This window comes from Scyliorhinus canicula, chromosome 8, assembly GCF_902713615.1.
Source record: "Scyliorhinus canicula chromosome 8, sScyCan1.1, whole genome shotgun sequence".
In the NCBI taxonomy this organism is placed as follows: domain Eukaryota; kingdom Metazoa; phylum Chordata; class Chondrichthyes; order Carcharhiniformes; family Scyliorhinidae; genus Scyliorhinus; species Scyliorhinus canicula.
Genome location: NC_052153.1, coordinates 21,847,574 through 21,874,922, shown reverse-complemented (window position 1 = coordinate 21,874,922; position 27,349 = coordinate 21,847,574). Strand labels below are relative to the sequence as shown.

At 45.1% G+C, this 27,349-nt stretch overlaps 1 protein-coding gene across 2 annotated transcripts in view; it reads right to left on the bottom strand.

The window, feature by feature from the left end:
- Positions 1–27,349, bottom strand: part of LOC119970157 (E3 ubiquitin-protein ligase UHRF1-like) — a 157,244-nt gene that overhangs the window by 99,235 nt on the left and 30,660 nt on the right. For both annotated transcript variants that reach the window (XM_038804257.1, XM_038804256.1), the window contains one exon: positions 22,027–22,281. In XM_038804257.1, coding sequence (XP_038660185.1) covers positions 22,027–22,281 — 255 coding nt within the window. The remainder of the gene's footprint in view (positions 1–22,026; positions 22,282–27,349) is intronic.

Here is a 27,349-nt window from a genome sequence, read left to right as displayed (position 1 = left end):
TTTGCTGAGAAGTGCTTGCAATGATTGGGGAAGGGGCAGGCACCATGTGCAATAGTTTCCTGCTAGCGTTCTCCATTTGGATCACAGAAGGAGAATTAACATACCTAAGACATGTTAAGACTGTAACGCTGCCCAGGATAATGCCCCTGCAAGAAATATTACCTTCCGGGGGAGATAGGTGGAAGGAAAAGAGGATGATTCAAATGGCTCAGACCCAAGCATAACACAGGATTAACATGACAGAAAGGTGCTAATTGCAAAACAGATTGCTTGACTCTTCATTTATCCTTAATGAATCTGTATGCAGTGAGGTGTTCGTAAACTGAATTTACAACAAAGCAACCAAGACATCAGATTAAGGAAGATTTGTAAATCAATCAGGATTTCAGAATTACAATGCACAAATAGGTTGCAGTTATTGCAACTAGCACCAATTAACATCTACTTTGAAAGATTTTCATGGGGGCCTTCCCAAGATTTTGCAAGGGCGAATGTCACCAAAAAGAACCTTCTCAGGTTATGCAGGTAATCAAAAGCTAGGCTGTCCATTTATGGTTCCGGGAGCTTTTGTGGCATTGACCACACCTACGCCATTAGCAAGAAAGATCCCAAAACACACCTGTCGCTGGTCAGTATAGGTTTCGCAATACAGCTGTTTGCCTTTTCAAAAGGATGTGGAGGCTTTGGAGAGGGTGCAGAGGAGGTTTACCAGGATGTTGGCTAGTTTGGAGGATGTTAGTTATTTGGAGGGGCTGAATAGACTCAAACGGTTTTCATTAGAAAAACAGAGGTTGAGGGGTGACCTGATAGCGATCTACAAGATTATGAGGGGTACAGTGGATGGGCAGCACGGTAGCATTGTGGATAGCACAATCGCTTCACAGCTCCAGGGTCCCAGGTTCGATTCCGGCTTGAGTCACTGTCCGTGCGGAGTCTGCACGTCCTCCCCGTGTGTGCGTGGGTTTCCTCCAGATGCTCCGGTTTCCTCCCACAGTCCAAAGATGTGCAGCTTAGGTGGATTGGCCATGATAAATTGCCCTTAGTGTCCCTTAGTGTTGGGTGGGGTTACTGGGTTATGGGGATCGGGTGGAGGTGTTAACCTTGGGTAGGGTGCTCTTTCCAGGAGCCGGTGCAGACTCGATGGGCCGAATGGCCTCCTTCTGCACTGTAAATTCTATCATTCATAATTTTTTCCCAGGGTGGAAAGGTCACCAAGGGGCATAGGTTTAATGTCGGGGGGCGGGGTGGGGGGTCAAAGTTTAGAGGAGATGTGCAAGGCAGGTTTTTTTTTTGGTAAACATAGTGGGTGGTGAATGCTTGGAACGCGTTGCCAGGGGAGGTGGAAGCAAATGCATCAACACCGTTCAAAAGGCATTTTGACAAATACATGGATAGGATGGGTATAGAGGGATACGGCACAAGGAAGTGCTGAGGGTTTTGGTTAAGGTTGGTATCATGGCTGGTACAGGCTTGGAGGGCCGAAAGGCCTGTTCCCGTGCTGTATTGTTCTTTGTTTGTTCTTTGAATTAATTGCTTTTGGAAACTTAAAACAATTCACCATCAATTGTTTTGGATTTACAAAAATAATTGATGATGGGGAAACCATAGGGCGCTGACCAACACCTGCTATCTATGAAATGCATCAATGAAACTAACTGTTCTATGCCACTAATTTAAAACTCACTGCATTTTAAGTAGAAGCGGCATAATTCCACCCCTATTCAAATATTGAGTGCCTACTTTTGTCACAAATTATAATAGCCTGCATTCATCATGGCTGCTTGTGCAGATACGGAGATTTTCCACCAGCGTAATATTTCACTCCCGCCGAAGTTAATGGCTTGTGAATGGCTCACCGCATTTTCCAGCCTCACCTCCTCTGTGACAGGACCATAATATTCAGCACATAGTCTTTTTCTACCCATAAACATTTTACAGTGGCCCTTGAAATGTTCAGTAACTCAGAAAGCCATCGGCTAAGGGACCTGGGTTTTGTCTGTGCGGAGTCTGCGCACGTTTTCCCTGTGTCTGTGTGAGTTTCCTCCGGATGCTCTTGTTTCCTCCTGCAGTCCAAAGATGTGCAGGTTAGATGGTTGGTCATGGTAAAATTGCCCTTTATTGTCCAGGGATGTTCAGGTTAGGCAAAGGGTAGGACAGCAAAATAGGCCTAGATAGGGTGCTCTTTCAGAGAGTTGGTGCAGACTCGATGGGCTGAATGGCCTCCTACTGCATTGTAATGAGTCTATGCTTCTATCCAGAAAAAAACACACCAGTTCTCAGTCAGATCCTGACACTTTTTTTTTTAAGGAAAATTCCATCCAATAACAGCATCATCAGAATCTATTGTCAAAATTTCTTTTAGCTGTTTCAAGAATGTTGTTACGGCGCTTCATATATTCACTCAAAATAGTATCGTACTCTTGCTTTGTTTGTTCTTTGAACCTTTTTTGATCTTTTTCTTTCTCCCAGCCCTATTTCAAACGAGTTATTTTCAATTCAGTTCGAGCCACGTCAATCACTGCCTCTCTCTGAAGTTGCATAGTTCGTCCCGACCCTTCAACTTTTTTTGCTCAAGTTCTGAATGGTCTTGTCACAATTCTCAGTAGAGTTTGAATGGCAAACTGCTCACTCACCTTTCTTCCAGCTACCACATCTTGTGTGACTGTGGTCATTGACTCAGAAAGATTATTTTGCAATGTCGGCACTTCTGGCTGACAATTCGTACTTTCCAATTTTCCAGGTACTCCATTGTTTTCTTATCGTCCGTTACCAAATTTGATACATCAGTAATATTATTTGGACCAGTTCTTTGCTGCGTCAGTATTCAACAATGAGCTTTTGTTCACAGGAACAAGTTTCAAATTGCGACCCTCCACACCATTCACCTTCATTTCCTCCATTTTACTTTGAAGCTCACACATCTGATCGTTCTTCTCACAAAAAAGTTGCAACAGTTTGTTAGCTTTGCTTTTTAATTCTCCATTCAACCAATTATTCCGATTTACCAGAACCTCCTTTTCTCGTTCAAGGCATTTCCCAGTGTACTTCAGAAAAACTTCTCGTGCTCGAAGTTCACCAACTTTTAACTGAAAAATCAACCTCTGCTCGGTTTGCCTTTTCAAGTTTATCCTTTAGAGACAGTTCAGATCCTCACTCAAATCCTCACTGATTCACAATTGTTCGCATCATTCGCTTTTTTCATTCGCAGGCTCGTCTTTCATTTGTGAAAGTTGATTTTCCAGGTTTTCCTTCAATTGCTTATTATTTGCAATGTGTGCCTCATTTCAAGCCACAGCAGTTTTCAAAAGTTCGTTAGGATCGTCATGATCAACTGCCTATTGCAATACAGTTGTCATCACATTACCGTCTCCACAAGTTAGGTCATTAGAGGATGAAATATATTCCTCCGATAGGTAATTAAGGAACAATTCCCACTGAAACAACTCCATTTACAAAATCACTTCTTCAATTAACCCTACACAAAAAAAACAGCTTCCGCCCTTCCATTAATACACCTGGCTGAAACTTTTCCTTTCATAAAGCTTCCTAGAGTACAAATTGTATCATCTACCATTAATTGATCTGCTCCTGTTTATCTTAAAAAATTTAATTTGCTTATTTATTTTGCTGGGTACAGTGAAAGGAGAACAACTACCCAACCAACCATGACTGGGAAACCCACTAACTGGATATCCAGAGCGGTCATAAGGTTCAGAGGAAATTTAAGCAACCCCACTAATAGGGATTAATAGGGATCAATATTTTGTTATTTAAATTAATATAGGATTTGCTGCATTGACATCTCTATTTGCCTAGGTTATATACTGGTTAACAATTCATACTTGGCCTTGCTTCCCTGTCTGCCCTTGGAAAGATTAAATAAGCACATTCGAGTAAACATCTCAATTGGCTAGATTGCAATGCAGCATGGTGCCAATGGCACGAGTTCACTCTCCATACTAGGGGCGAAATTCTCCGACCCTGCGCGTCCGCCGAAAATCCCTCCCCCACCGTGGCAGAAATTCTCCGCCACCCGGGAATTGGCAGGGGCGGGAATCGCGCCACGTCGAGCGGCGAGCCCCCTGCGGCGATTCTCTGGCCCACGATGGGCCGAAGTCCCGCCGCTGGGAGGCCTCTCCCGCCGCCGAGGTTTGAACCACAATCTGGTGGTGGCGGGATCGGCGGCGCGAGCAGGCCCCCAGGGTCCTTGGGGGGGGGGGGGGGGGGGGGGGGGGGGGGGGCGGGGCGATCGGGGCCCACCGATCAGTGGGCGGGCCAGTGCCGTGGGGGCACTCTTTCTCTTCCGCCGCCGCCACGGCCTATACCATGGCGGAGGCGGAAGAGAATCCCCCACCGGTGCATGCGCGAACCGGCGAAGGCCTTTCGGCCAGCCCCGGCCGTCAATGCCGGTTTTGGCGCCAGTCGGCGTGGTGCCAACCGCTCCGGCAAGGGCCTAGCCCCCAAAGGTGCGGAGAATTCCGCACCTTTGGGGAGGCCCGATGCCGGAGTGGTTGGCACCACTCCGCTACGCCGGGACCCCCCGCCCTGCCGGTTAGGGGAGAATCCCACCCCAGGTGTGCAGTTCATGAGACTGTCCCGCGCTTGCAGAGCAATGAGCCCTTCAAGCTACGTATAACCAATTGTTTCTCTCTAATAGAGAGAGCTGAATGCCTGTGGTCCTGTGCGGACTATGGCTGATTACCTTACAAGATGCAAGTTATTTCACAAAGAGGAATCACCCCTACTCCGCCCCACGGCTATGCTATTGTACATTTAGATATTGTGTACATTACGGGATGTGAAACAGTCAACGGTACTGGAGTGACTAACACTTGTGTCCAAAGAATATCCACAGGACACCCAAAACTCAACAATGAAATACAGAGAGAGAAAAAAAGAGAAAGGCGAGAGAAAAGAGAAAAAAAGAGAGAGAGAGAGAAAGGATATAAAGAGAGAGAGAGAGAGAGAGAGAGAGAGAGAGAGAGAGAGAGAGAGAGAGAGAGAGAGGGGAGAGAGAGAGAGAGAGAGAAGGAGAGAGAAAGAGAAAAAGGTTTTGCAAAGGCATGGGACTGCCTCACAATGGGCAATCCCATTGATCAGCCGGCGTAATGGAGCATCCCGCCAGTGGGGGGGGGGGAATAGAAATGTGGCACGGCAGGGCAGAAAATACAGCCCAGAAAGAGAGACAGAGACAGAGAGAGAAGAAAGAGCGAGAGAAGAAAGAGCGAGAGAAGAAAGAGCGAGAGAAAGAAAGCGAGAGAGAAAAAGAGACAGAGAGAGATAGAAAAAGAGATAAAGCGAGAGAGAAAAAGAGATAAAGAGAGAGAGAAAAAGAGAGAGAAAAAGAGATAGAGAGAGAAAAAGAGAAAGAGAGAAAAAGAGAGAGAGAAAAAGAGAAAGAGTGAAAGAGAAAGAGAGAGGGAGAGAGAGTGAAAGAGAAAGAGTGAGAGTGAGAGTGAGAGTGAAAGAGAGAGTGAGAGTGAGTGAATATGCCTGCATGGGTTTCCTCCCAGTGCTCCGGTGACCTCCCACAGTCCAAAGATATGCAGGTTAGATGGGGTTATGGTGAGAACGCAGGGCAGTGGGCCTACATAGGGTGCTCTTGCAGAGGGTCGGTGCAGACCCAATGGGCAGATTGGCCTCCTTCTGCACTTTACTGGTTCTATGATTCTAACAATGACCAGATTTCAAAAGCATTTCATTGGTTCATTGGCTACAAAGCTCTGATCCTGAGGCCATCTAGGAAGGCTCTAAAGAGAGAGCTAAGAAGAGCCAGGCGAGTACATGAGAAGTCTTTGGCAGGTAGGCTCAAGGATAACCCTAAAGCTTTCTATAGATATGTCAGGAATAAAAGAATGACTAAGGTAACAGTAGGGCCAGTCAAGGACAGTAGTGGGAAGTTGTGCGTGGAGTCCGAGGAGATAGGAGAGGTGCTAAATGAGTATTTTTCATCTGTATTCACACAGGAAAAAGACAAAGTTGTCGAGGAGAATACTGAGATACAGGCTACTAGACTAGAAGGGCTTGAGGTTCATAAGGAAGAGGTGTTAGCGATTCTGGAAAGTATGAAAATAGATAAGTCCCCTGGGCCGGATGGGATTTATCCTAGGATTCTCTGGGAAGCTAGGGAGGCGATTGCTGAGCCTTTGATCTTTAAGTCATCTTTGTCTACAGGAATAGTGCCAGAAGACTGGAGGATGGCAAATGTTATCCCCTTGTTCAAGAAGGGGAGTAAAGACAACCCCGGTAACTATAGACCAGCGAGCCTTACTTCTGTTGTGGGAAAAGTCTTGGAAAGGTTTACAAGAGATAGGATGTATAATCATCTGGAAAGGAATAATTTGATTAGAGATAGTCAACATGGTTTTGTGAAGGGTAGGTTGTGCCTCACAAGCCTCATTGAGTTCTTCGAGAAGGTGACCAAACAGGTGGATGAGGGTAAAGCAGTTGATGTGGTGTATATGGATTTCAGTAAAGTGTTTGATAAGGTTCCCCACGGTAGGCTATTGCAGAAAATACAGAGGCATGGGATTCAGGGTGATTTAGCAGTTTGGATCAGAAATTGGCTAGCTGAAAGAAGACAAAGGGTGGTGGTTGATGGGAAATGTTCTGACTGGTGTCCAGTTACTAGTGGTGTACCACAAGGATCTGTTTTGGGGCCACTGCTGTTTGTCATTTTTATAAATGACCTGGAGGAGGGCACAGAAGGATGGGTGAGTAAATTTGCAGATGACACTAAAGTCGGTGGAGTTGTGGACAGTGCAGAAGGATGTTACAAGTTACAGAGGGACATAGATAAGCTGCAGAGCTGGGCTGACACGTGGCAAATGGAGTTTAATGCAGAAAAGTGTGAGGTGATTCATTTTGGAAGGAATAACAGGAAGACAGAGTACTGGGCTAATGGGAAGATTCTTGGTAGTGTGGACGAGCAGAGAGATCTTGTGTCCATGTCCATAGATCCCTAGAAAGTTGCCACCCAGGTTGAGAGGGTTGTTAAGAAGGCGTACGGTGTGTTAGCTTTTATTGGTAGAGGAATTGAGTTTCGGAGCCATGAGGTCATGTTGCAGTTGTACAAAACTCTGGTGTGGCCGCATTTGGGAGTATTGCGTGCAGTTCTGGTCGCCACATTATAGGAAGGATGTGGAAGCATTGAAAAGGGTACAGAGGAGATTTACAAGGATGTTGCCTGGTATGGAGGGAAGATCTTATGAGGAAAGGCTGAAGGACTTGAGGCTGTTTTCTTTGGAGAGAAGAAGGTTAAGAGGTGACTTAACTGAGGCATACAAGATGATCAGAGGATTAGATAGGGTGGACAGTGAGAGCCTTTTTCCTCGGATGGTGAGGTCCAGCACGAGGGGACATAGCTTTAAATTATAGGGAGATAGATATAGGACAGATGTCAGAGGTAGGTTCTTTACTCAGAGTAGTAAGGGCGTGGAATGCCCTGCCTGCAACAGTAGTGGACTCGCCAACACTAAACGCATTCAAATGGCCATTGGATAGGCATATGGACGATAAGGGAATAGTGTAGAGGGACTTTAGCAGGGTTTCACAGGACGGCACAACATTGAGGGCCGAAGGACCTGTACTGCGATGTTCTATGTTCTATGAATCAAACAAGTACGTCTTCCTTTTTCCTTTGAAGACAACTGGGAATAAAACCTGGTTTAATTATGGGCAAAGGGAGGATAACATTCCCAAACTCTCTTGCAAAATTAAAAGATATAATCTTTGGTTTAAAAATGTAATTCAATATCTGTTAATATGTTATATTTCTACACCACAGGATAATATACAAATATGTACTTGGACTGAATTGTCATTCCCGGGTCAGGGGTGCCGAGATGGGGGGGAAATTCCGACCTCTGCAAACCTAACTTGGGAGAAAGTACCCCAAATAATCGCATTTTGTTTCTGGGGTGGAGTGGGTTGGGGTGGTTGGAGGGCAGACGTTGTGCCAACTGCCCCGGAAACAGTTTGGGCAGCCATGGGGGCTCCCGGGTGCAAAGGGCGGGCTGTGCGAAAGTCCGGTTTTAGTGCTCTAGCACCTTGTCCAAGCAGCATAAGAAATTTAAAAGAAAAGACCTCCAGCCTTCACATCCTCATGCCGCATCCATGCCACCACCACCACCATCTCCTCTCCCCCCCCCCCCCCACACCAGCCCCATAGCTCCTCATACACTCCATGACAACCTATGTCCCACTACCCACCCCCATAGCCAAATTATAGACTCCATGCACTCTCTTGCCCTCCATCCACCATCTTTTGTCCTTGCACGCTGCATGCCATCACCCAGCATCCACCACGGGCATACTCAAGATCCATACTAAGATTAAATAAGATCAAGTTTCACGTGTCCATTGACAATTTTAAAAAAACATTCACTACATTTAACTTCCTTCAATCCCTTATAAAAACAAGCATTTGTACTCATAGCTGCACTTTAATGAGTTTATAACCACTTGGAGCTGTCAAATGGTGAACTGACAGGCACCCAACTGTGATAATGATATGTTGTAAAACCATTAATGACACCCCTCAGGTCTATGTCAACAGCCAGAGTGAAATAGCAAGCACTGAGTTCCTTTAAACAAACTGTGGACATTTAAAAAATTTAACGGCTGGGGTATTTTATTATCTTGACATTTCCCTTCACTATTCCAGTAAGTTGATCCACTTTTTGCACACAACAAAACTCCTTTTGAACAAACAAAAATGGCCCCTGACCTCTCCCAAAAAGCAACTTACCTATCCCGACGGTGGCCCATGTCTATCCAAAAGAGCACCCTCCACAGACTTTAGACCTTCCCATGATAAAAGCCGTGCTTCGGACATCTCCCCAGCAAAAATTGAATCTGCCTGAAGGCAGTTGCCTCAGTGAATCGTAGACATATGAAGTGCAACCTAGCAAGCTCAACGCCACCCCCAGTGAAAACAGTGGGTGCTGGGTTTGGGCTTCCTGTGTCATCCTAACTGAGCCAGGGGCCCTACCCAGTACTGCTAAAGTCTAGACCTAGGTAAGTGATCTTGTTGATGTGTGTTAGTGAACATGGTTAGTTACAAGTCACAACTCTACGGACTTGGCCCAGTGATTACCACAGATTTAAGCAGATCTCTCAATTATTTCATACTGCCAGCATTAAATTAGGTATGTACGGAATTACTCCTTGCGTTCTCTACAGTTTGCACTGGAGGATTCATTATTTAACTTGCCTCCGTAAAATTTGGTTCCAGTCCACTGGTGAGATTATGGAAAATGGTGCAGTTGAGATTTTGCGTTTGTGTTGAAAGATAAATGAAAGAACGTGGGCTGTAGGCGATCGAGGGAAATGGCAAATGGGTTTAAGTATTCAATGTTGCCTTCAGCAAAGATAGCTCTCTGCACACTGATATGCTTACACACTTACACACACTTACACACACACACACACACACACACACACAATGCGGCAAATATCACTGCCAAACCCATGACGCCAAATTCCATATGGAGTTGAAATTTGGAAAGCAATTTGAGAACAGTTACTGGCACGAGTGATCCTCACGGCTGTCGCTGCCAAATCTCGCAGGCAGACTTTCCACTTGGTTGGCGATCTTCCTCTCAATCTAGATGTGCAATATCACAGGGCAATATTTCAAAATCAGTGGGCTTTTTGGAGCCAGTTAACAGCGCACAGTAATCACAAACATGTCCGCAGGTTCTCGCAAGCTTTGTGCTCCGATACCATTGCTGACAAAGGCAGAAAGACGATTGCTGCACATGTTAACTAGTTCTGCCAAATAAACTTGCGAGGGAGATAGGAGCGCAACTAAAAACACCACATCCTTTCTTTCAAATTGGCAAATCTGTTCCGCCGATGAGACCTCTCTGCTTCAAGTAGTTGCAAATGTTCCCCTTTCACCAACCAGTGGAGTGGTATAATTCTGGGAGGGCAGACCAGATGCCATCAGGAGAGAAAACGGTAGGTTCTAAAATGCAAGCGGTGGCGCATTTGTTGGGCAATGAGTTTCAGAAAATAAGTATGACGGGAAATGGGAGCAGGGTGGGTAAATACAATTTGAAATGTTTACTAGTGTGTTCGGGAAGCACTGGAACCAGCTGGTTGAGCCAAATGGCCTTTTTTGTGTTGAAATTTCTATGCCCTTTACTAAAGCTTTATTAGAATTTATCTAATGGTGCTGCATAATGTACCTCCTGCTCAGCTGGCCCACTCCCCGAGATGCTGAGGCTCAATGGCTTTGTGCTATGCCTACATCTTGGGCCAACAGGAAATGGGTTACTCTTAACTTGCAGCTGGAAGGCAGATGCCTGTTTACACAACCCATGGAGAGTATTATACTACTGTCTCGAGCACTATCGTCTCAAGCACAAATGCTTTGGGAATGCATTGCTGAAAGCTCGCCTCTGAATTTAAGTCACATTGCTTCCCATGTTAATACAATAATTTGGCACGAGTTTAATACGAAGGCAGGATGAGTGATGAATGCTGGATCTTCTGCCTTAAAAAATAGTCTCTAACTCTCAGCATTTAGCACTACACTTGCGTGAAAAGCTCCCTGTCTGCATGCCTCACGTTCACCTAATGCACATAGAAGTTCACATTTGTATCTGCATAATTCCTTACTTACAGCTGCCACCTCTTACAAAACAACAGCAATGTAGAATTGCATAATCAGAGCTTGCACACAATGTTTTGGGGTAGGTTTGAGTGATCAATATTCATACTGCATGGCACTAAAGCCCCTGAACAGGCAGCCTTAATGCATCTTCTTTTTGAACATCTGTTGCTCTTGTATATCTGGAGGTTGAGCTATGTTTGTAGGATGAGTGAAGACAGAACTGAACTTTGCCCTGAAAAACCTGCAATTCGATAAAAAGGTCATGGCGCTCTATTTTAGAGTTGGATTGTTCATTGTTTCTAAACAAGGAACAAAACGTCAACTGTCTTAGCTAGAATTCTATTCCATGTGAAAAACGAAACCCATTCAGGCAACTTTGAGAATGATCACTTCCAGAGAAGAGGATATCGGGCGGGATTTTCTGCAAAAATGGGCAGTGTCACCTTTGGTGAGAAAATCGGTGCAATTCCCGCCGACCCTGATGGCGCGAATCGAACCGCAAGTTTGAAATTTTCACATACACCTCCCCCTCCCCGCCCCCACGTGTAAAACACAGCACTCGAAGCGCATCCACCCTGATGGTCATTGCAGCACTTTAATGAAAGGGTCGCTTCATTTAAATGGTTCCACAACACTTGCTCTCCTTCAAGTCAGGAGGATGGCAGCAAGGAAACCAGCTGCTAGATTTACGAAGGAGGATCCATTGGACCACATTCCCGGGGCCTTCCACCCTAGAAGAGACCAGCCAATCTGAAAACAATGCCAAGTTCACATGAAAAGTGAAAATGCAGTGAAAGTTGACAGGTTACTTAACCTTGGGAGTAAATCACGGGTGACTTTAATCCCATCTTCAACCACTAACCAACAACCACTTTGCTGCAGCCTCACTAGATGACAATCGGGATGCCACCCCCGAGAAAATATTCTAATACCCAAACTGTGCTCCAACTGAGATATCCAAATATCAGGAATCAAACCTGGAACCTTCTAGCCTGTATGGTTTAGGGTTTCACAGGCAGAACTTTTACCAACAGTGTCACTGGGGCCCTTAAATTCTTTCAACAAACTGCTTTGTCCATTTACATTTGTTATTCTTTTACCTTTTGAACCAAATAGTGGACACTCAACCTTTTCTTGCTAGGCCGAGAACAAGCAACTACTAACCGTGGGCAAACAGTCGGACAGAGCAGCAAATTATGGAATGAAGAGTTGAAAAGTTGGATGTCTTTTTTTTGTATTTTAAATTTAGAGAACCCAATTCATTTTTTCCAATTAAGGGGCAATTTAGCATTGCCAATTCACCTAGCCTGCACATCTTTGGGTTGTGGGGGCGAGACCTACACAAACACGGGGAGAATGTGCAAACTCCACACGGACAGTGACCGAAAAGATGGATGTCTTAAGCATGCACGGGCAGCACGGTGGCGCAAGTGGTTAGCACGGTTGCCTCATGGCACCGAGGTCCCAGGTTCGACCCCGGCTCTGGGTCACTGCCCACGTGGAGTTTGCACATTCTCCCCGTGTTTGCGTGGGTTTCGCCCCCACAACCCAAAAAAATGTGCAGGGTAGGTGGATTGGCCACGCTAAATTGCCCCCCTTAATTAGAAAAAAAGGAATTGGATATTCTACTTTTTTTTTTAAAAGCATGCACATGGATGTTAAGCACCGTGCTTAAAACTGTAACCAACAGGAACAATAGAGTCACATGAGCTGTTGCGTCCACAAGAGATATATCATAGTTTATCATAGACTTTACAGTGCAGAAGGAGGCCATTCGGCCCATCAAGTCTGCACCGGCTCTTGGAAAGAGCACCCTACCCAAGGTCAACACCTCCACCCTATCCCCATAACCCAGTAACCCCACCCAACACTAAGGGCAATTTTGGACACTAAGGGCAATTTATCATGGCCAATCCACCTAACCTGCACATCTTTGGACTGTGGGAGGAAACCGGAGCACCCGGAGGAAACCCACGCACACACGGGGAGGATGTGCAGACTCTGCACAGACAGTGACCCAAGCCGGAATTGAACCTGTGACGCTGGAGCTGTGAAGCAATTGTGCTATCCACAATGCTACCGTGCTGCCCCTATGTCTGCTACATTTGAACAAGTAGAAATGGATATAGATATAAATTATTTAAATTGGATCTACCATCTTTGTAAAATTCATAGTTACTAGGTCCAAGACTTCAACTTGCAATGATGGACCATTAATCACATTTTATTAGAATTGTCCACCTTGTTTTTCTTAGCAAAAAACAAAAATACGTGAATCTACAATATACTGCACTTGTAAGAATTTCCATAAATTACGCATAATTGGACAATGTCCTGAAATAATATGCTCTCTGTGAAATAATGGTGGCTGCGGCTCTTTTGGACTGATGAGGCGTACATTGTACATGCCTACATAAGCCAACAGGTTACCATGGCAACATGCCTTTCGCACATTTTGTTTTCTTGTTGATGACAATCTTTCATTACGAGAACACAAGGTCAAAGAAAGGAGCAAGGGGAGAGCCCATTAAGTACAGGAAGACAGGAAACAAATCATCACTCTGGCAAAGTCAGCTCCTATTCTCGATCTCGTTCTTCTCGATATTGCCCCATAAAGGAAAGGACCGGGCCAAAGCAAACACACCGCAAAGTGGGGTGAGGCAGCTTGCTAATAACATACAATCTTCTGAAGCACACACTTACTGGAATTCAGCAGGTGAATGAAAAATAACAAATCCAGCAAGCATATCTTGATCAAATGGGTAGGAAGTTTGCACATAATCCATATACGCGTCTGCGTATGAACAACCATTTCTGCTATGTAAAGATAAACATTACTTGTTCTGAAGTTATAAAGGATCTCAATGTGAGCCCACAGCCCGTAACCTACCAATCGTTAAAGATAGACCAAATGCATGCATGATGATGAAATTGGCGACTTGGTGTGGTGTGCTTGTATGAAATACCATTGGCTTGAAAGACGCATAAGGACGCATTGTACAACTGACATTGAATAAACTAAATAAGTGAGGTCAACATAGACAAGTGTTTTTGATATTTCCACAGCTTGGGACTTGGGCTTGTTATTTCCCCAAATCTCATTCACTGAAGAGGAAATTCTAGATGAATGAAGACCACATCCTGGGAAATGCAAATGCAGCAACCTGCAAAGCAATAGGAAATACAGGTTTGAGCCTCATTCGATTCACTTCTGAAAGTGCCTCCTTGATCTAAAATTGGAAATGCATAAACAAATATACCAACGAAAGGAGGTGGTATGGGTACTTAATAAAGAAAATCGTTATCCTTCCTAAAATTACATCTTTGTAGGCTGCCCAATTGCGCTGCCTCATGACAGGTTTTATGCGAACGAGCTTGTTAGGGAAGAGGGTGGAACTTCAAAATGGGCACAATTTTGGGCCAGCATTGTGGCTTAAGCTGAAACGTTAAGTGTTTTTTTTTAAATGAGAAAGAAGAGGTTATGGGGATATCAAAACGACAATAATTTCCTGTTCTCTGTGTCCAGAAATTGGTTACAGGCTGATCCTTCGTATACCATGCCCAATTTGTGTTTTTCTTAAATATCGAGGAGGAGTTTGAGATGAATAAAAGGGATTGCAGTACTGAGGGAAGTAATTTCTTTCAGATTTGACACACAAGCATTGAGCATTCGAATATTGGATACGGAGCAAAGCTGCTTTTATTCTTCAGCATCAATTTAGGGCTAATGTGTGCAAAATTACAGTTTTAGGTTGCAGCTTTATATTTAGTTGGATATTGGTCAAAACTACTCAAACTCATTTCACAGTACCATCACATCGAGGGGAGGGGACACTCAAGCCATCAACCCGGGCTAACTCAGAAGGGAGAATGGAAATATAGTAATCAAAAACATGCTACATGTTTTTGTAAAAAATGATTTAGGCCATCAGTGCAAATGCCAATTACAAGCACACTTCATATCACTAATGTGAAGTGTACACATCACTGCAATGATGATGCCACAATCAAAACCAATCAAGGATTTTTTGCAGATCTGTGTGCTGACCACAACTACCTCCAAAGGCATGAATAAAGGAACTGGGGCAATGAGAAAATCTGAAAGGAAGAAAATTGTAATTAGTCTCAGATATCTGGCACGGGTATTTTCTTATTTGAGTCAGTGGTTGCAAATTTAAATAGATTTTGCAGCTACAATCCAGATCCTTCATAATGAATGGCATTCACGCAAGAGGATTAACAGCAACGAAGACATTGGTATGGACATTAGTACAGGAGTAAAACGGGAAATAACCTGAAATTACTAATGAATTCCATTTTCTTTTTTTATAAATTTAGAGTACCCAATTATTTTTTCCAATTAAGGGGCAATTTAGCATGGCCAATCCACCCAAGTTGCACATCTATGGGCTGTGGGGGTGAAACCCACGCAAACACGGGGAGAATGTGCAAACTCCACACGGACAGTGACCCAGGGCCGGGATTCGAACTCGGGTTCTCAGCGCCGTAGGCAGCAATGCTAACCACCGTGCCGCCCTATGAATTCAATTTTATATGTTAGGTTTTTACTACAGAATCTCAAAACTTAAAGCATTAACCAACCAAAATATTAACATCTGAGCCAGCTCAGCAACCCTCAGTATCAATAATAATATTTATTAGTGTCACAAGTAAGCTTACATTAACACTGCAATGAAGTTACTGTGAACATTCCGTAGTCACCGCACTACGGCACCTGTTCGGGTACACGGAGGGAGAATTCAGAATGTCTAATTCATCTAACCAGGCACTATGAAGCTAACCACTGTGCTTCCCAATAATCTTGGTCATGAATTGTACTTTGTTATTTATTCAAATATGGGTGAAATTATAGCACACTTCCTTCAATGCTATGTTAAAATAATTAAATCGATATTTAAATAACGCTTTATCTATAATGTTTGTGGTTGTGTGCAGATCATTAATTTGTGGCATATTCCACAATACTTTCATTGTTATACATTTTCCCCTTTTGGCTCACCATAGTGCTCTGCTGTAGCAATGTATGCAAGGAAGTAACGTAATGTGATGTAGAGCAGGAAGTAGAGAAGCAGCAGGTATGAGGCAGAAGACACCACACTTATGTCCGTTTATCGAGTGCTCCCGAGTGTCATTCCCAAAATACACAACACGTTGGCGATGAGGATAACGGGCATGCGCTTGATAAACCACTTGGAAGAAGTTATGCAAAGAAAAGTCAGAAATAGAGAAACGTTTCACATTTGTGCGCTGCGTTACTGTCTTTGGAGAAAATCAGTTGGCCAATGTGGACGTGAGTAAAAGATACCCTGAAAAGAGATTCTAGAGCAAAATGACAGGCCAAAGTTCAAATTAATGCCTCGTGTAAATGGGAATGAAGTAGCTGCAGGAAACGGGTTTGCAAAATATGCACACCGGAAACCTGCACGAGTGAAAACGGTGGGTTTCTTTGACATCGTTCAAGTTTTTGATGAGAATGTGGAGCAACGGAGCTCTTGTACTGACTGTTTTGCTTATTTTGCACTGACAAACAAACTAGCTGAAGATATTATTGTACCCACTTTCTGCAGGGTGATGGGAGGAAAAACATTCAATCTCCTCCAAAGTCTTGTGCCGAAACAAATAAATACCAGCAAATTTGGCAATCGCGTAAGCACATTTTTCACTGAAACCCCTGGTGACTGCAGAACATTTTAGATTCCATAAAAGAAATGAAGAAGTCAATTGCACAATTTGTTGTATGCTTAAAAGACTTGCAGAATAATGGGAATTTGGAGCAGGGCTTAATGACACCATTCGTGATAGACTTGTTTGTGGAAAGAGAGAGAGAGAGAGAGAAGAGAGAGAAGAGAGAAGAGAGAAGAGGAGAGAAGAGAGAAGAGAGAAGAGGAGAGAAGAGAGAAGAGAGAAGAAGAGAGAAGAGAGAAGAGAGAGAGAGAGAGAGGGAGGAAGAAGAGGACAGCCTGTTTGCAGGAACAAAAAGTAAACTATAAATAAAAATAAAAAGCAGGAACAAACCAAGACAATGTTTAATCAAAATAAAAGGAGAAATGTCCATGCTGTACGACAGGTTCGGGAAGAGCGAAGTGACTCACAGTCAGAGGAGGAGCTATCACTACATGTGTGAGCCATTGCCAGTACTACACATGGACACTGGGTTACACTGGTGGAAGGACAGCCAGTAAGCATGGAACTTGACACAGGGACAGCAGTCTCGCTGGTGCCAGAGGCTGTCTAAAATGAGAAACTTCAACACATTCTCTCAAGGCCATAAAGGGTAGTGCTGCAAACATACACAGGAGACAGAAGTGGTTTCCCTGAAGGGCTGCATTGGAGTGGCTGTGCAACTCAATGGACCAATGTCAGATTTGCCTCTACACGGAGTGAAGAGAAACTACTCTGCGTTGATGGGTGGTGGAAATTCGGCTCAACTCCCAATGATGGCCAATGGAGAATCAGGCCTCACGAAAAAATTCTAAAAGCACACTTTTGTTTTTGATGGAGAAATAGGGATCATGAAGGACATTGCAGTCAAATAAAAAATAAAAGATGGGAGCCAAGAAAAATGTTTGAAGGTACAGCCTGCTCTATGTGCTATTAGGCCCACGGTGGAGGGTGACATGGAGCGGCTTGAGGTTAGGAACTTGTCAGCATCAACAAATGGGCTACGTCTATTGTTCCCATAATCAGGAAAGATGACCCCCGTGAGGATTTGTGGGGACTTTCATCATAAATCCATTGTTATTGGCTGTACAGTACCTGTTTGCAGGACTGGCAGACCAAATTATCAGCAACATTCACCTGAGCCAAGTCTACTTGCAGATGAATGTGGACATGAAATCACAGGAACATCTGACAATCGTAACACACATGGCTTGTTCTGATATTGAAAAATGCCATTTAGCATCACATCTACTCCGGCATTGTTTCAAAAGGCAATGAGCAGATCCTGAGCAAAGTCCAGTGTTATCTGCAAGACATCCTAGTCACTAGAAGGGTTGCAGAGGGCGCCTTTGAAATTTGAATGAGACTCTCCAGAGATTGGAAAATTATGGTCTGAGAATCTGTAAGGACAAGTGTGAGTTCTTCCAATCCTCCGTTGAGTACCTGGGACATGTGATGAACGCCACCGGCCTTCAGAAACCCCCTTCTAAGGTTAAGGCCATCACAGGGGCATCTGCACTTCAGAATATAAGCCAGCTGCAGAAAGAAAAACATCCTGCAGTCCAGTCAATATTAACTTCCCCCGGGTTGCACCTCTGCCCTCTTGTGCTTGAGGCAATGCTCGAGAGTGAACAGTAACGGAGGCCCACATTTAAAAAACCAGCGACAGGGAGTCAGCCTGGAATGCTGTGAACGGTTCTGGTCTCAGAAGTCACAAAATATATTGAGGTGCAGAAAAAGATTCACTCGACAATGCCCAAACTGTGAGGTTTTACCTATCAGGGAGGAAAAAACATCAGGCTGGGTTTTGTTTTCTATACTGGAAGAAAGCAGACTGAGAGGTGACCCGATCAGTCTTTAAGATTATGAAAGGGTTTGACATGGGGTTGGGGAGCTAGAACAAGGGAATATAAATATAAGATCCATAGATCCATAGAATTTACAGTGTGGAAGGAGGCCATTCGGCCCATCGAGCCTGCACCGGCTCCTGGAAAGAGCACCCTACCCAAGGTTAACACATCCACCCTATCCCCATAACCCAGTAACCCCACCCAACACTAAGGGCAATTTTGGACACTAAGGGCAATTTATCATGGCCAATCCACCTAACCTGCACATCTTTGGACTGTGGGAGGAAACCGGAGCAGCCGGAGGAAACCCACACACACACGGGGAGGATGTGCAGACTCCACACAGACAGTGACCCAAGCCGGAATCGAACCTGGGACCCTGGAGCTGTGAAGCGATTGTGCTATCCACAATGCTACCGTGCTGCCTAATAAATCCAATCGAGAATTCAGAAAGATGTTTTTATCCAGAAAGGAGTTAAAATGGGTTTCTCACTCCCAGAGAGCAGTTGAAGTAAAGAGCATAAATACATTCAAGGGCAAGCACGTTAGCTAGCAAGATGTATCCATGTGATTAGATGAAAAGGAATAGGAGAAGTATAAACTCTGGAATGGCCCCGTTCATCCAGGATTGCGGTTTCTGTGCTGCAAACAATTTGACAGGCCAGGTTAGAAGTTAAACCTCACAAGACTCAAACCTCATATTATTCACACATTTCAACACAGAAGATCTCACACATACATACAGCCTCTTAGAATTGCCTCATTATGCATTCTTGGCTAAGACCCCAGACATCCATTTGAACGCTGAAACTTCTAAGCCTTGAGAAAACATTGCTTGATTGCTCGCTCCGACTGATCTATTTTATCAATTGCACAAGATTTGTTTGCACAAGATAGAGGTTTCAAGTGATTGCAGTTTCAACTCTTGCTAATTTAATGCGTTTGCATGATTGGCACTTTTAATCGGACTGTATCAAAGTGAGTTTCTTTTTTAAGAAGTGGAAAGTTATTAATAAATGACTGTTTTTCCAAAGTTTTTTTAACACATCCTATTGTCACTATCTGGTGCATTGGTTCTATACACAGTGTATAGCGGGTAAACAGGCATTGAAGTGCCAGAGCTTGGCAGGGAGGATACCACGGGCCATGGGAGCTGGATGAAGGGCATGACTTGGCATGAATGGGTCAGAGAGAGAGTGTGTGGAGGTGAGGCTTAGAAGGCTTTACTGTTTCTTCATAACTAGTATGAAGTCCCAGAGCACTGGGGCAAGCCTTTGAAACCGACCACCTCAGCACCTGGCAGTCCCTCTGGCCGCTTCTGAACACTTTCCGAGGGCAGTGGGCCCGACCCTTGTTTGCACCCATCCCACCTGGAACTAAAATCCTATATTTACATCCAGCCCTACAAGTATGGGTCATGTTGTGAAAGACTTTCCCTGACTAAGCCAACCCAGGTAGAGTGTGAGAAATAAGTTTCTAATAGACCTAGTTTTCTTGACTGCTTTTAGTCAACCTGCTCTTCAACATCTTGCTGAAGTTACGCCAGCGATCTACTCAAAATCACTGCCGCGTGACGGGTCCCCTTCCAGAAGCACCATTTTGTGCATCTTCCCTGCAAACGGATGCAGAGCTCCACAGAATCCATGTGCTGGATCCTCAACCCAACTGTCTCTGAACTCTGCTCTCACCCTTTATACAAAGAGCAGTCCCTATCCAGGGGTAGCACGGTGGCGCAGTGGGTTAGCCCTGCAGCCTCACGGCGCCGAGGTCCCAGGTTCGATCCCGGCTCCGGGTCACTGTCCGTGTGGAATTTGCACATTCTCCCCGTGTTTGCGTGGGTTTCGCCCCCACAACCCAAAGATGTGCAGGCTAGGTGGATTGGCCATGCTAAATTGCCCCTAAATTGGAAAACATTAATTGGGTACTCTAAATTTGTATTTTAAAAAAAAAGAGCAGTCCCTATCCCAGGGACCACCTCTTAGAAAAGAACGTGAAATATTGCAGTTACAAATCTTACACAGGCAAATAGTTAACTTGTCGAAAAACTCTCTCTTTTGGAATTATTATTGTGGTTATTTGTTTAGCCTGAAGGTCGTGAGAAACTGAAGCTGGAGGAAATAAAAGTTCAGGCATTCCACAACACCATCAACTGTTACTGCCTTTCAGATCAGGTACTGGGGTGTTGATACTGAACATGTAAACTCAGAGGATCACCTATCGGAGACACATAAACTAACACAAGTGCTTTAAAATCAATGACCCGTGCTGCATATATTTCAGATACAACATCTGTAACCACCAATGGGCATCATCATTTTACTGGGACATTCCTGTGATTGGCGGATGTTAAAAGGTTCAAAACAAACGTGCACGATTGAAGAGGAGGGTTACTTTGATCTCCTGCCTCAGCCTCCATCCAAGATGGCAGTGTGGCAGCCAATTGGAGCTGCAACTGATGACAAACATGGGGGGGGGGGAAAGAGAGAATTGCTATTTCTCAATGGGCTGTCGTGACCACTGGCGTCCCTGTGGCACCCCCACACAACTTTGTGATCAAGTTTTGCCTCTAAACTGGGAAACTATCCTAGTCTTGGGATAATTTGGGTGTGTGTGTGTGTGTGTGTGTGTGGCCATCTGGTCCAAATGAAGCGACAGCCAAACAGGTTTTGAGGAGAGGGGAGGGTAGCAAATGATCATTAATAAATCTCTGGTAAGTTAATATTTTACATTGAAGGGTTTAGATACGGGGCTGTTATATTGCCTTTTTGGCAGCATATCTGGAATTGTAGGAGCCAAAACAAACAAAAAACACACCACCAACATCATGCCTCTCTCTCGATTGATAGCTCAGACATGAGGAAAATCTATGGTGTGCAAATTCATGAAAAAAATGATTTGAACGATTTGGTACATTTTGTTCTATTATAGAAGGATTATTGCATGGCGTATCATCTTCTCTTTCCACCCCAAAATCCATAAATTAGATCAACCACCTCAAATTCCTCACTAAATTAAGCGTTGCAACTTAATTTTGCTTCTAATCCTTTTGCTTTAGTTTCCCGTCATATTTCCAGAGGGGGAAAAACTCAGGTCAGGATATAAACAACACATTACTGAATGTCAGTTCACATTTTACTTAAAGCCAATCGCCAATATACAACGCAGAAACAATGGCATTTACCAGTGGTACATGCACCAGTGAACCTATTCCAATGTGTAAATGCTATGCTCAAGAGGAAAAGCTTTGCCTGCTGGGAATTGGAACACTACTTTTGGCCATCCAGAGTGAACATTAGATGCTCCCATGCCAATTTATTTCTTTTGAACTTTTCCACAACATGCTAAACCCTCACTCAAAAGGAGACCCTTTTACTGCAAACTGCGACATCTGAACATTGGTAATCTGATCCCAAAATGCCCAGGTTTTCGTTGCACCTATATTTCTAATGTTCATTTTAATCCTGTCGACCTGGAAATCCTGCGATTAAAAACCTGAGTGTTTGAAATCCTAAATTCAAACACTCAGGTTTTTAATCGCAGCCATGAGATACATTGAAAATAAAGGAAACACAGGAATTATTCTTTTTGCACAGTCCTTTGAGGCTCCATGGTGCACACAAGTGTGAGATCTACAAAATCAGAAAGCGTGCACCTCTCCCAACATATAGTTTCCATTTCCCACACCAGTCATCGAATCACCAAAGTCCACTTCGCCAGAAAGTACGCCTCGCCCCATGTCACGACAAACTGGACTGACCGCCAAAATCCCTCGTCCTCAACAAACATTAATCAACTCACCGTCTTCTAATTCTGCGGTGCACTCAGTCCCTTAAGTCAGAGGTTAAATTACTTGCATGTTAAGTAGTGACTTGCCTTGTACAACCCAAAGCCTGGATCTATGAGAAACGATCGAGTAGATGTTGCTGGACGATTTTTCTTGTTATTTTCTGCACTGGAAGAGGTTTTGTCACACTCGCTCTGTGATGAACTGCAACCTGAGTCACTGTCTGAGAGCTCAACCTCATTTTCCTTTTTCTTCACTGTGGAGGAGGTGGGCTGACGAATCAAAAGCTGAATGATATCATTCAGCCCCACGTTGTAATCAAACAGGCTGTGGCCATCTTCCAACTGAAAAATGAAAAGAAAACGTTCTCGAGTCATTAGATCGTTCAAATTACATCAGGATTATTACACAAGACCGGAACATCAATTTTTACAAATATTTAAAGTACCCAATTCCACTCCACCCCCCCCCCCCCCCCCCCACCCCCGATTAAGGAGCAAATTTAGCGTGACCAATCCACTTTCCCTGCACATCTTGGGTTGTGGGCTAAGACCCACGCAGACACGGGAAGAATGTGCAAACTCCACAAGGACATTGACCCGGGTCCTCGGCAGTGAGAGGCAGCAGTGCTGACCACCGTGCTGCCCTCTGAACATCAATTTTTACTGCACAAGGGAATACTCTCAGAACAAATTTACACAGCAATGCTGCTTTGTGTTCACAGCTTCCCAGGTGAGGAATAAACTCCAAATGGACTGATTTCTTACGTCGTAATTCACCAAATGCTTGAGGAAACATTCTGCATGGTCTTTTTTTTTTTTAAAAAGAAGAGGATGACGTTAATAAAATGTTCGTAATCCCATTTCTGTGTCTCGGGGGGGCACTTGCACTTCAATTAAAACAAAAAGTGCTGAAAATATTTAGCAGGTTTCAACTTCTTCGGTGGATAGTTAAAGGCTTCAGATCGATAACCTTTCGACGGAACATTTTGATAAAATGTCAGCAGCCTGAAATATTAACTCTCGTTTCTCTTTCCACAGATTCTGCCTGACCAGCTGAGTATTTTCAACAATTTCTGTTTTTACTTGAAATTTACAGCATCTGTGGTATTTGCCAATGTCTCAAACTTATTTTACTTATTTATTTACACCAAGAACAGCCAGTTTTTTCAGTGAGTCAGAAGGCTGTAATTAATCGCTATACACACACACACACACACACAAAACTGACAGAAATAGCACAGAAAGTAAAATTTAATAGCAAGACTCAAAAACAAAACCACTGCTAACTTGGCCTGAAAGACTGTCAGATTATGGGGCGGAATTCTCCGACCCCCCGGCGGGTTTTCGGGTGGGGACGGTGTTCATGCCACATTGGTTGGGGGTCGATGGCAGCAACCACCCCCCCCCAATTCTCCGGCCCGATGGGCAGAGCGGCCATCAGTATCTGGCTAGCCCTGCCGGCATGAAATGGACATGGTCCATCACGGCAGGACCTGGCTTGTAGGCCGGCTACGCGAGTCCTCAGGGGAGCACGGGGGGGGGGATCCGGCCCCGGGAGGGGCCCCCACAGTCGACTTGCCTGCGATCGGGGCTCACCAATCTGCGGGCGGGCTTGTGCGTTGGGGGCGCTCCTTCCTTCCGCGCCGGCCTCTGTAGGGCTCCGCCATGGCCGGTGCGGAAAAGAACCTCCCTGCGCATGTGCAGGAAACACGCCGGCGGTTCTGCGCATGCGCCAACTCGCACCAGCCCTTCGCCGCCAGTTGGCGCAGCGCCAACCCCTCCGCCGCTGGCCTAGCCTCTGGAAGTACTGAGGATTCCGCAACTTCCAGTTGGCCTGACACTGGAGTGGTTCCCGCCAGCGTCGGGCCATCCAGAAAGTTGCGGGAGAATCCTGCCCAAGGTCTTTATGATTTACTCATGCTCTGTTGAACAACCCTACCGGGGCTCATTCAGCCTCAGATGGCCAACAAAACACAATTTACAGGATACAAGATGCAGCTGTCCAGGCACAGCAAGTGAGCCTAGGATCTTATCACTGTAACCACCTACCCGTACGAGGGAACCATGGACAAGTTCCCAAAATCCCAAATCCAAAAGCCAGAAGCGCTTTGTTGCCGACCACTTTTCTGAAGCTTGTCTGCACACACTCACGGGCGGAAGTGGAGGTGGAGGATTGGCCATAGAATGGGGAGGCAAGGCGGGAATGGAGTGCCAGTCAGCTTCCCTATTCCCTTAGATAAGGTCCGAGTGAGCTCTCATGATCTGGCATAATGTAGCCCATGGAAGGCTCCCCCGCGGAACAAGCCCCTCACCAGTTACTTGGGTGAGGCCTGCCTGACTGACCCGTGAGCTGGGACCCACCCGCATGGGACCTGGAGCCTGCTCACATGGGTCCCGGGGCCTCCCCCATCGTTGCTGGACAAGAGGCCGCTGCATTAACAGCAGTGGCCACCACTCCGAGTGGTGTTGCTGAGATTGAAGGGCTGCCAGCCCGCTGGTTATTGGCCAGCAGCTCTTGAAGTCGGGACCTCCTGCCCTTAAAATAGGGGAGCCTTCAGTGCCAGACAGTTCATTGCCTGACAGGCACAAGATTGCATTAGGCTGGCTCTCAAGCAGTGGCCCCAGCAAGGTTGCCCTCAGCTTTCTAACCCGCCATCGGGGCCACTGCCACCATTAAATTCAGCCCACCCTTCAATTACATTTGTTTCATTCCTCCCCCACCTTCAGTCACTGGAACCTGGGAACATCCCCACTCCAGGCAACAACATTTGGCTTTTTATCTGCTGCATAGGTCCACAGCACAACAAAGCACACATCCACAGCATCATCTCTCAATTTATTTCTCTACTAACTCAGGATCCGTTTGCTAATTAAGAGCCAACGAGGCATAGAAAACTGAACAGGAGTATGCATCAGGGTCAAAAACGACCAGGTTAAACAATCACAATGGAAAAAGTATTGATCAGCTGAGCTAGAATAGAAGGGCACAGCCAGCCTCAGATTTACTGTAGATCACGGCGTATAAGACAAACCCATTTTATCGGTGCCAAAACTCACACTTCTACATATTTGATACTCGGTCGGCCTCCCTGCCACCTTTCCAATTACAAAATGCTATAACCACGTTAATAATCGTCTTCGATTTTTCATTCCGGAAATTAATGTTTCACTTACATCAGAGTGTAAGTCATGGAATGAGATTAATTAAACAGGTGATTGGGATGTGGTGCAAAAATGATGAGTGGGAGTTTAAGAGACGCCCACACAGCAGACTGCACATAGCGAGTGAAGAGCAGAAATGGGCCCTCCAGAAAAACAAATGAAGTACAAAGCTGCTTACATGCCATTTGTTAGCTCGTCCAATAATTCGCTAGCTGCAGCAAGCGAATTCGATTCGGTTTTAGCAAAAATAAAAAAGCTAGTGTAAGAATTGAAGGAGGAGGAATCCATCCTGATGACGATGCCCAGGACAAATACACCATTAGAAATGAAATTTAAAAGGGCAGCACGGTGGCACAGCGGTTAGCACAGCTGCCTACGGCGCTGAGGACACGGGTTCGAATCCCGGCCCTGGGTCACTGTCCGTGTGGAGTTTGCACATTCTCCCCGTGTCTGCGTGGGTTTCACCCCCACAACCCAAAGATGTGCAGGGTAGGTAGATTGGCCACGCTAAATTGCCCCTTAATTGGAAAAAATAATTGGGTACTCTAAATTTATTTTTTAAAAAGAAATGAAAAGAAATGAAATAGGGCAGCACGGTGGCCTAGTGGTTAGCACAGATGCCTCACAGCGCTGAGGTCCCAGGTTCGATCCCGGCTCTGGGTCACTGTCTGTGTGGAGTTTGCACATTCTCCCCGTGTCTGCGTGGGTTTCACCCCCACAACCCAAAAATGTGCAGAGTAGGTGGATTGGCCACACTAAATTGCCCCTTAATTGGAAAAAATAATTGGGTAATCTAAATTTATAAAAAAAAAAATGAAATGAAAATCACTTATTGTCATGAGTAGGCTTCAATGAAGTTACTGTAAAAAGCCCCTAGTCGCCACATTCCGGCACCTGTTCGGAGAGGCTGGTGCGGGAATTGAACCGTGCTGCTGGCCTGCCCTGGTCCGCTTTAAAAGCCAGCGATTTAGCCCAGTGTGCTAAACCAGCCACCGGCCTGATCTTGAGTAGCAGGTATAGGACCTCGAAAATTGTCAGAATGGTTACACTGTCGACAGAGATGCAATGGCATGTTGCGCACTGAAGTGGGCCAAAGTAATCAAAATCCAGCAAAAGTTTTCAAACAACGCCACGTTGGTGTCGTCGCTTTATGGAATTAAACAATACAGTGCTGCAACAGAAGACCAAGAGAACGCAATGCCAAAATTACCAGATTTCAGCAGTTCATCATAAGGACTGTGGCAAATACATGGGCACCCGTGTTGGCAACATGGATGAAGCACCTGTGAATTGCGAATTGCCCAGCAACAAAATTGTCGAGTGGAAAAGCTTGAAAACAGCCCAAGTGAAAATGACACGGCATAGTGGTAGTAGTCTGCCTGGCTGATGGAATGAAATTAAAGCCTACGGTTGTCTTTAACGTTCGAAAGTGCCAACATGGAAAGGCATGGATCGATAATGTGTAGAATAGGTGCCCATGCTAAGAATGCAGTTTATTGGTGTGGGCCACGTTCAGATCCCATATAACAGATGAGATCAAGAGACACCTGCGAAGAAATAACACCCACGTTGCAGTTGTCACCGGGATGGGGGGTCCTAATATCCAGAGTTCAACTTTTCGACCTGTGCATCAACAAGCCTGTGATCAAGCTCACACAGAATGGATAGGTGGATGATAGAGACAAAAAAAAACCGTCACAAGAATATAGTGCGCTGGCCCAGTTAATGGTTTGTGCGGTTTCATTGTCAAATCAAAGAGTGCGCTTAGTCCACAAAATATCATCAGATGGTTCCCCAAAAAATGCTGAATCTCCAATTCAATGGAGGGGATGACGATTTGATTTGGAGGGATGATGGGCCACGTGGTTCAAGGGCATGAGCAGCAAGAGGCAACAGAGCCTCTAGAAAGGACTTGTCCAATCCATATTGCAGCCCGTGAAGCCCTTCTATGAGTCCTTGGTGTGATCGTTGAAAATGCTGGTAAGTCTGGTCAATGCGTTTGAAAAATTCTACAGGGAGAGTGCTCCACCAATGTTTTTAAAAGAAATTTAGAGTAACCAATTATATATTTTTCCAATTAAGGGGCAATTTAACGTGGTCAATCCACCAACCCTGCTCATCTTTGGATTGTGGGGGTGAGACCTACACAGGCACAGGGAGAATGTGAAAACTCCACAGGGACAGTGACCCGGGGCCGGGATTGAACCCAGGCCCTCAGCGCCGTAGGCAGCAGAGCTGGGACTGCCCT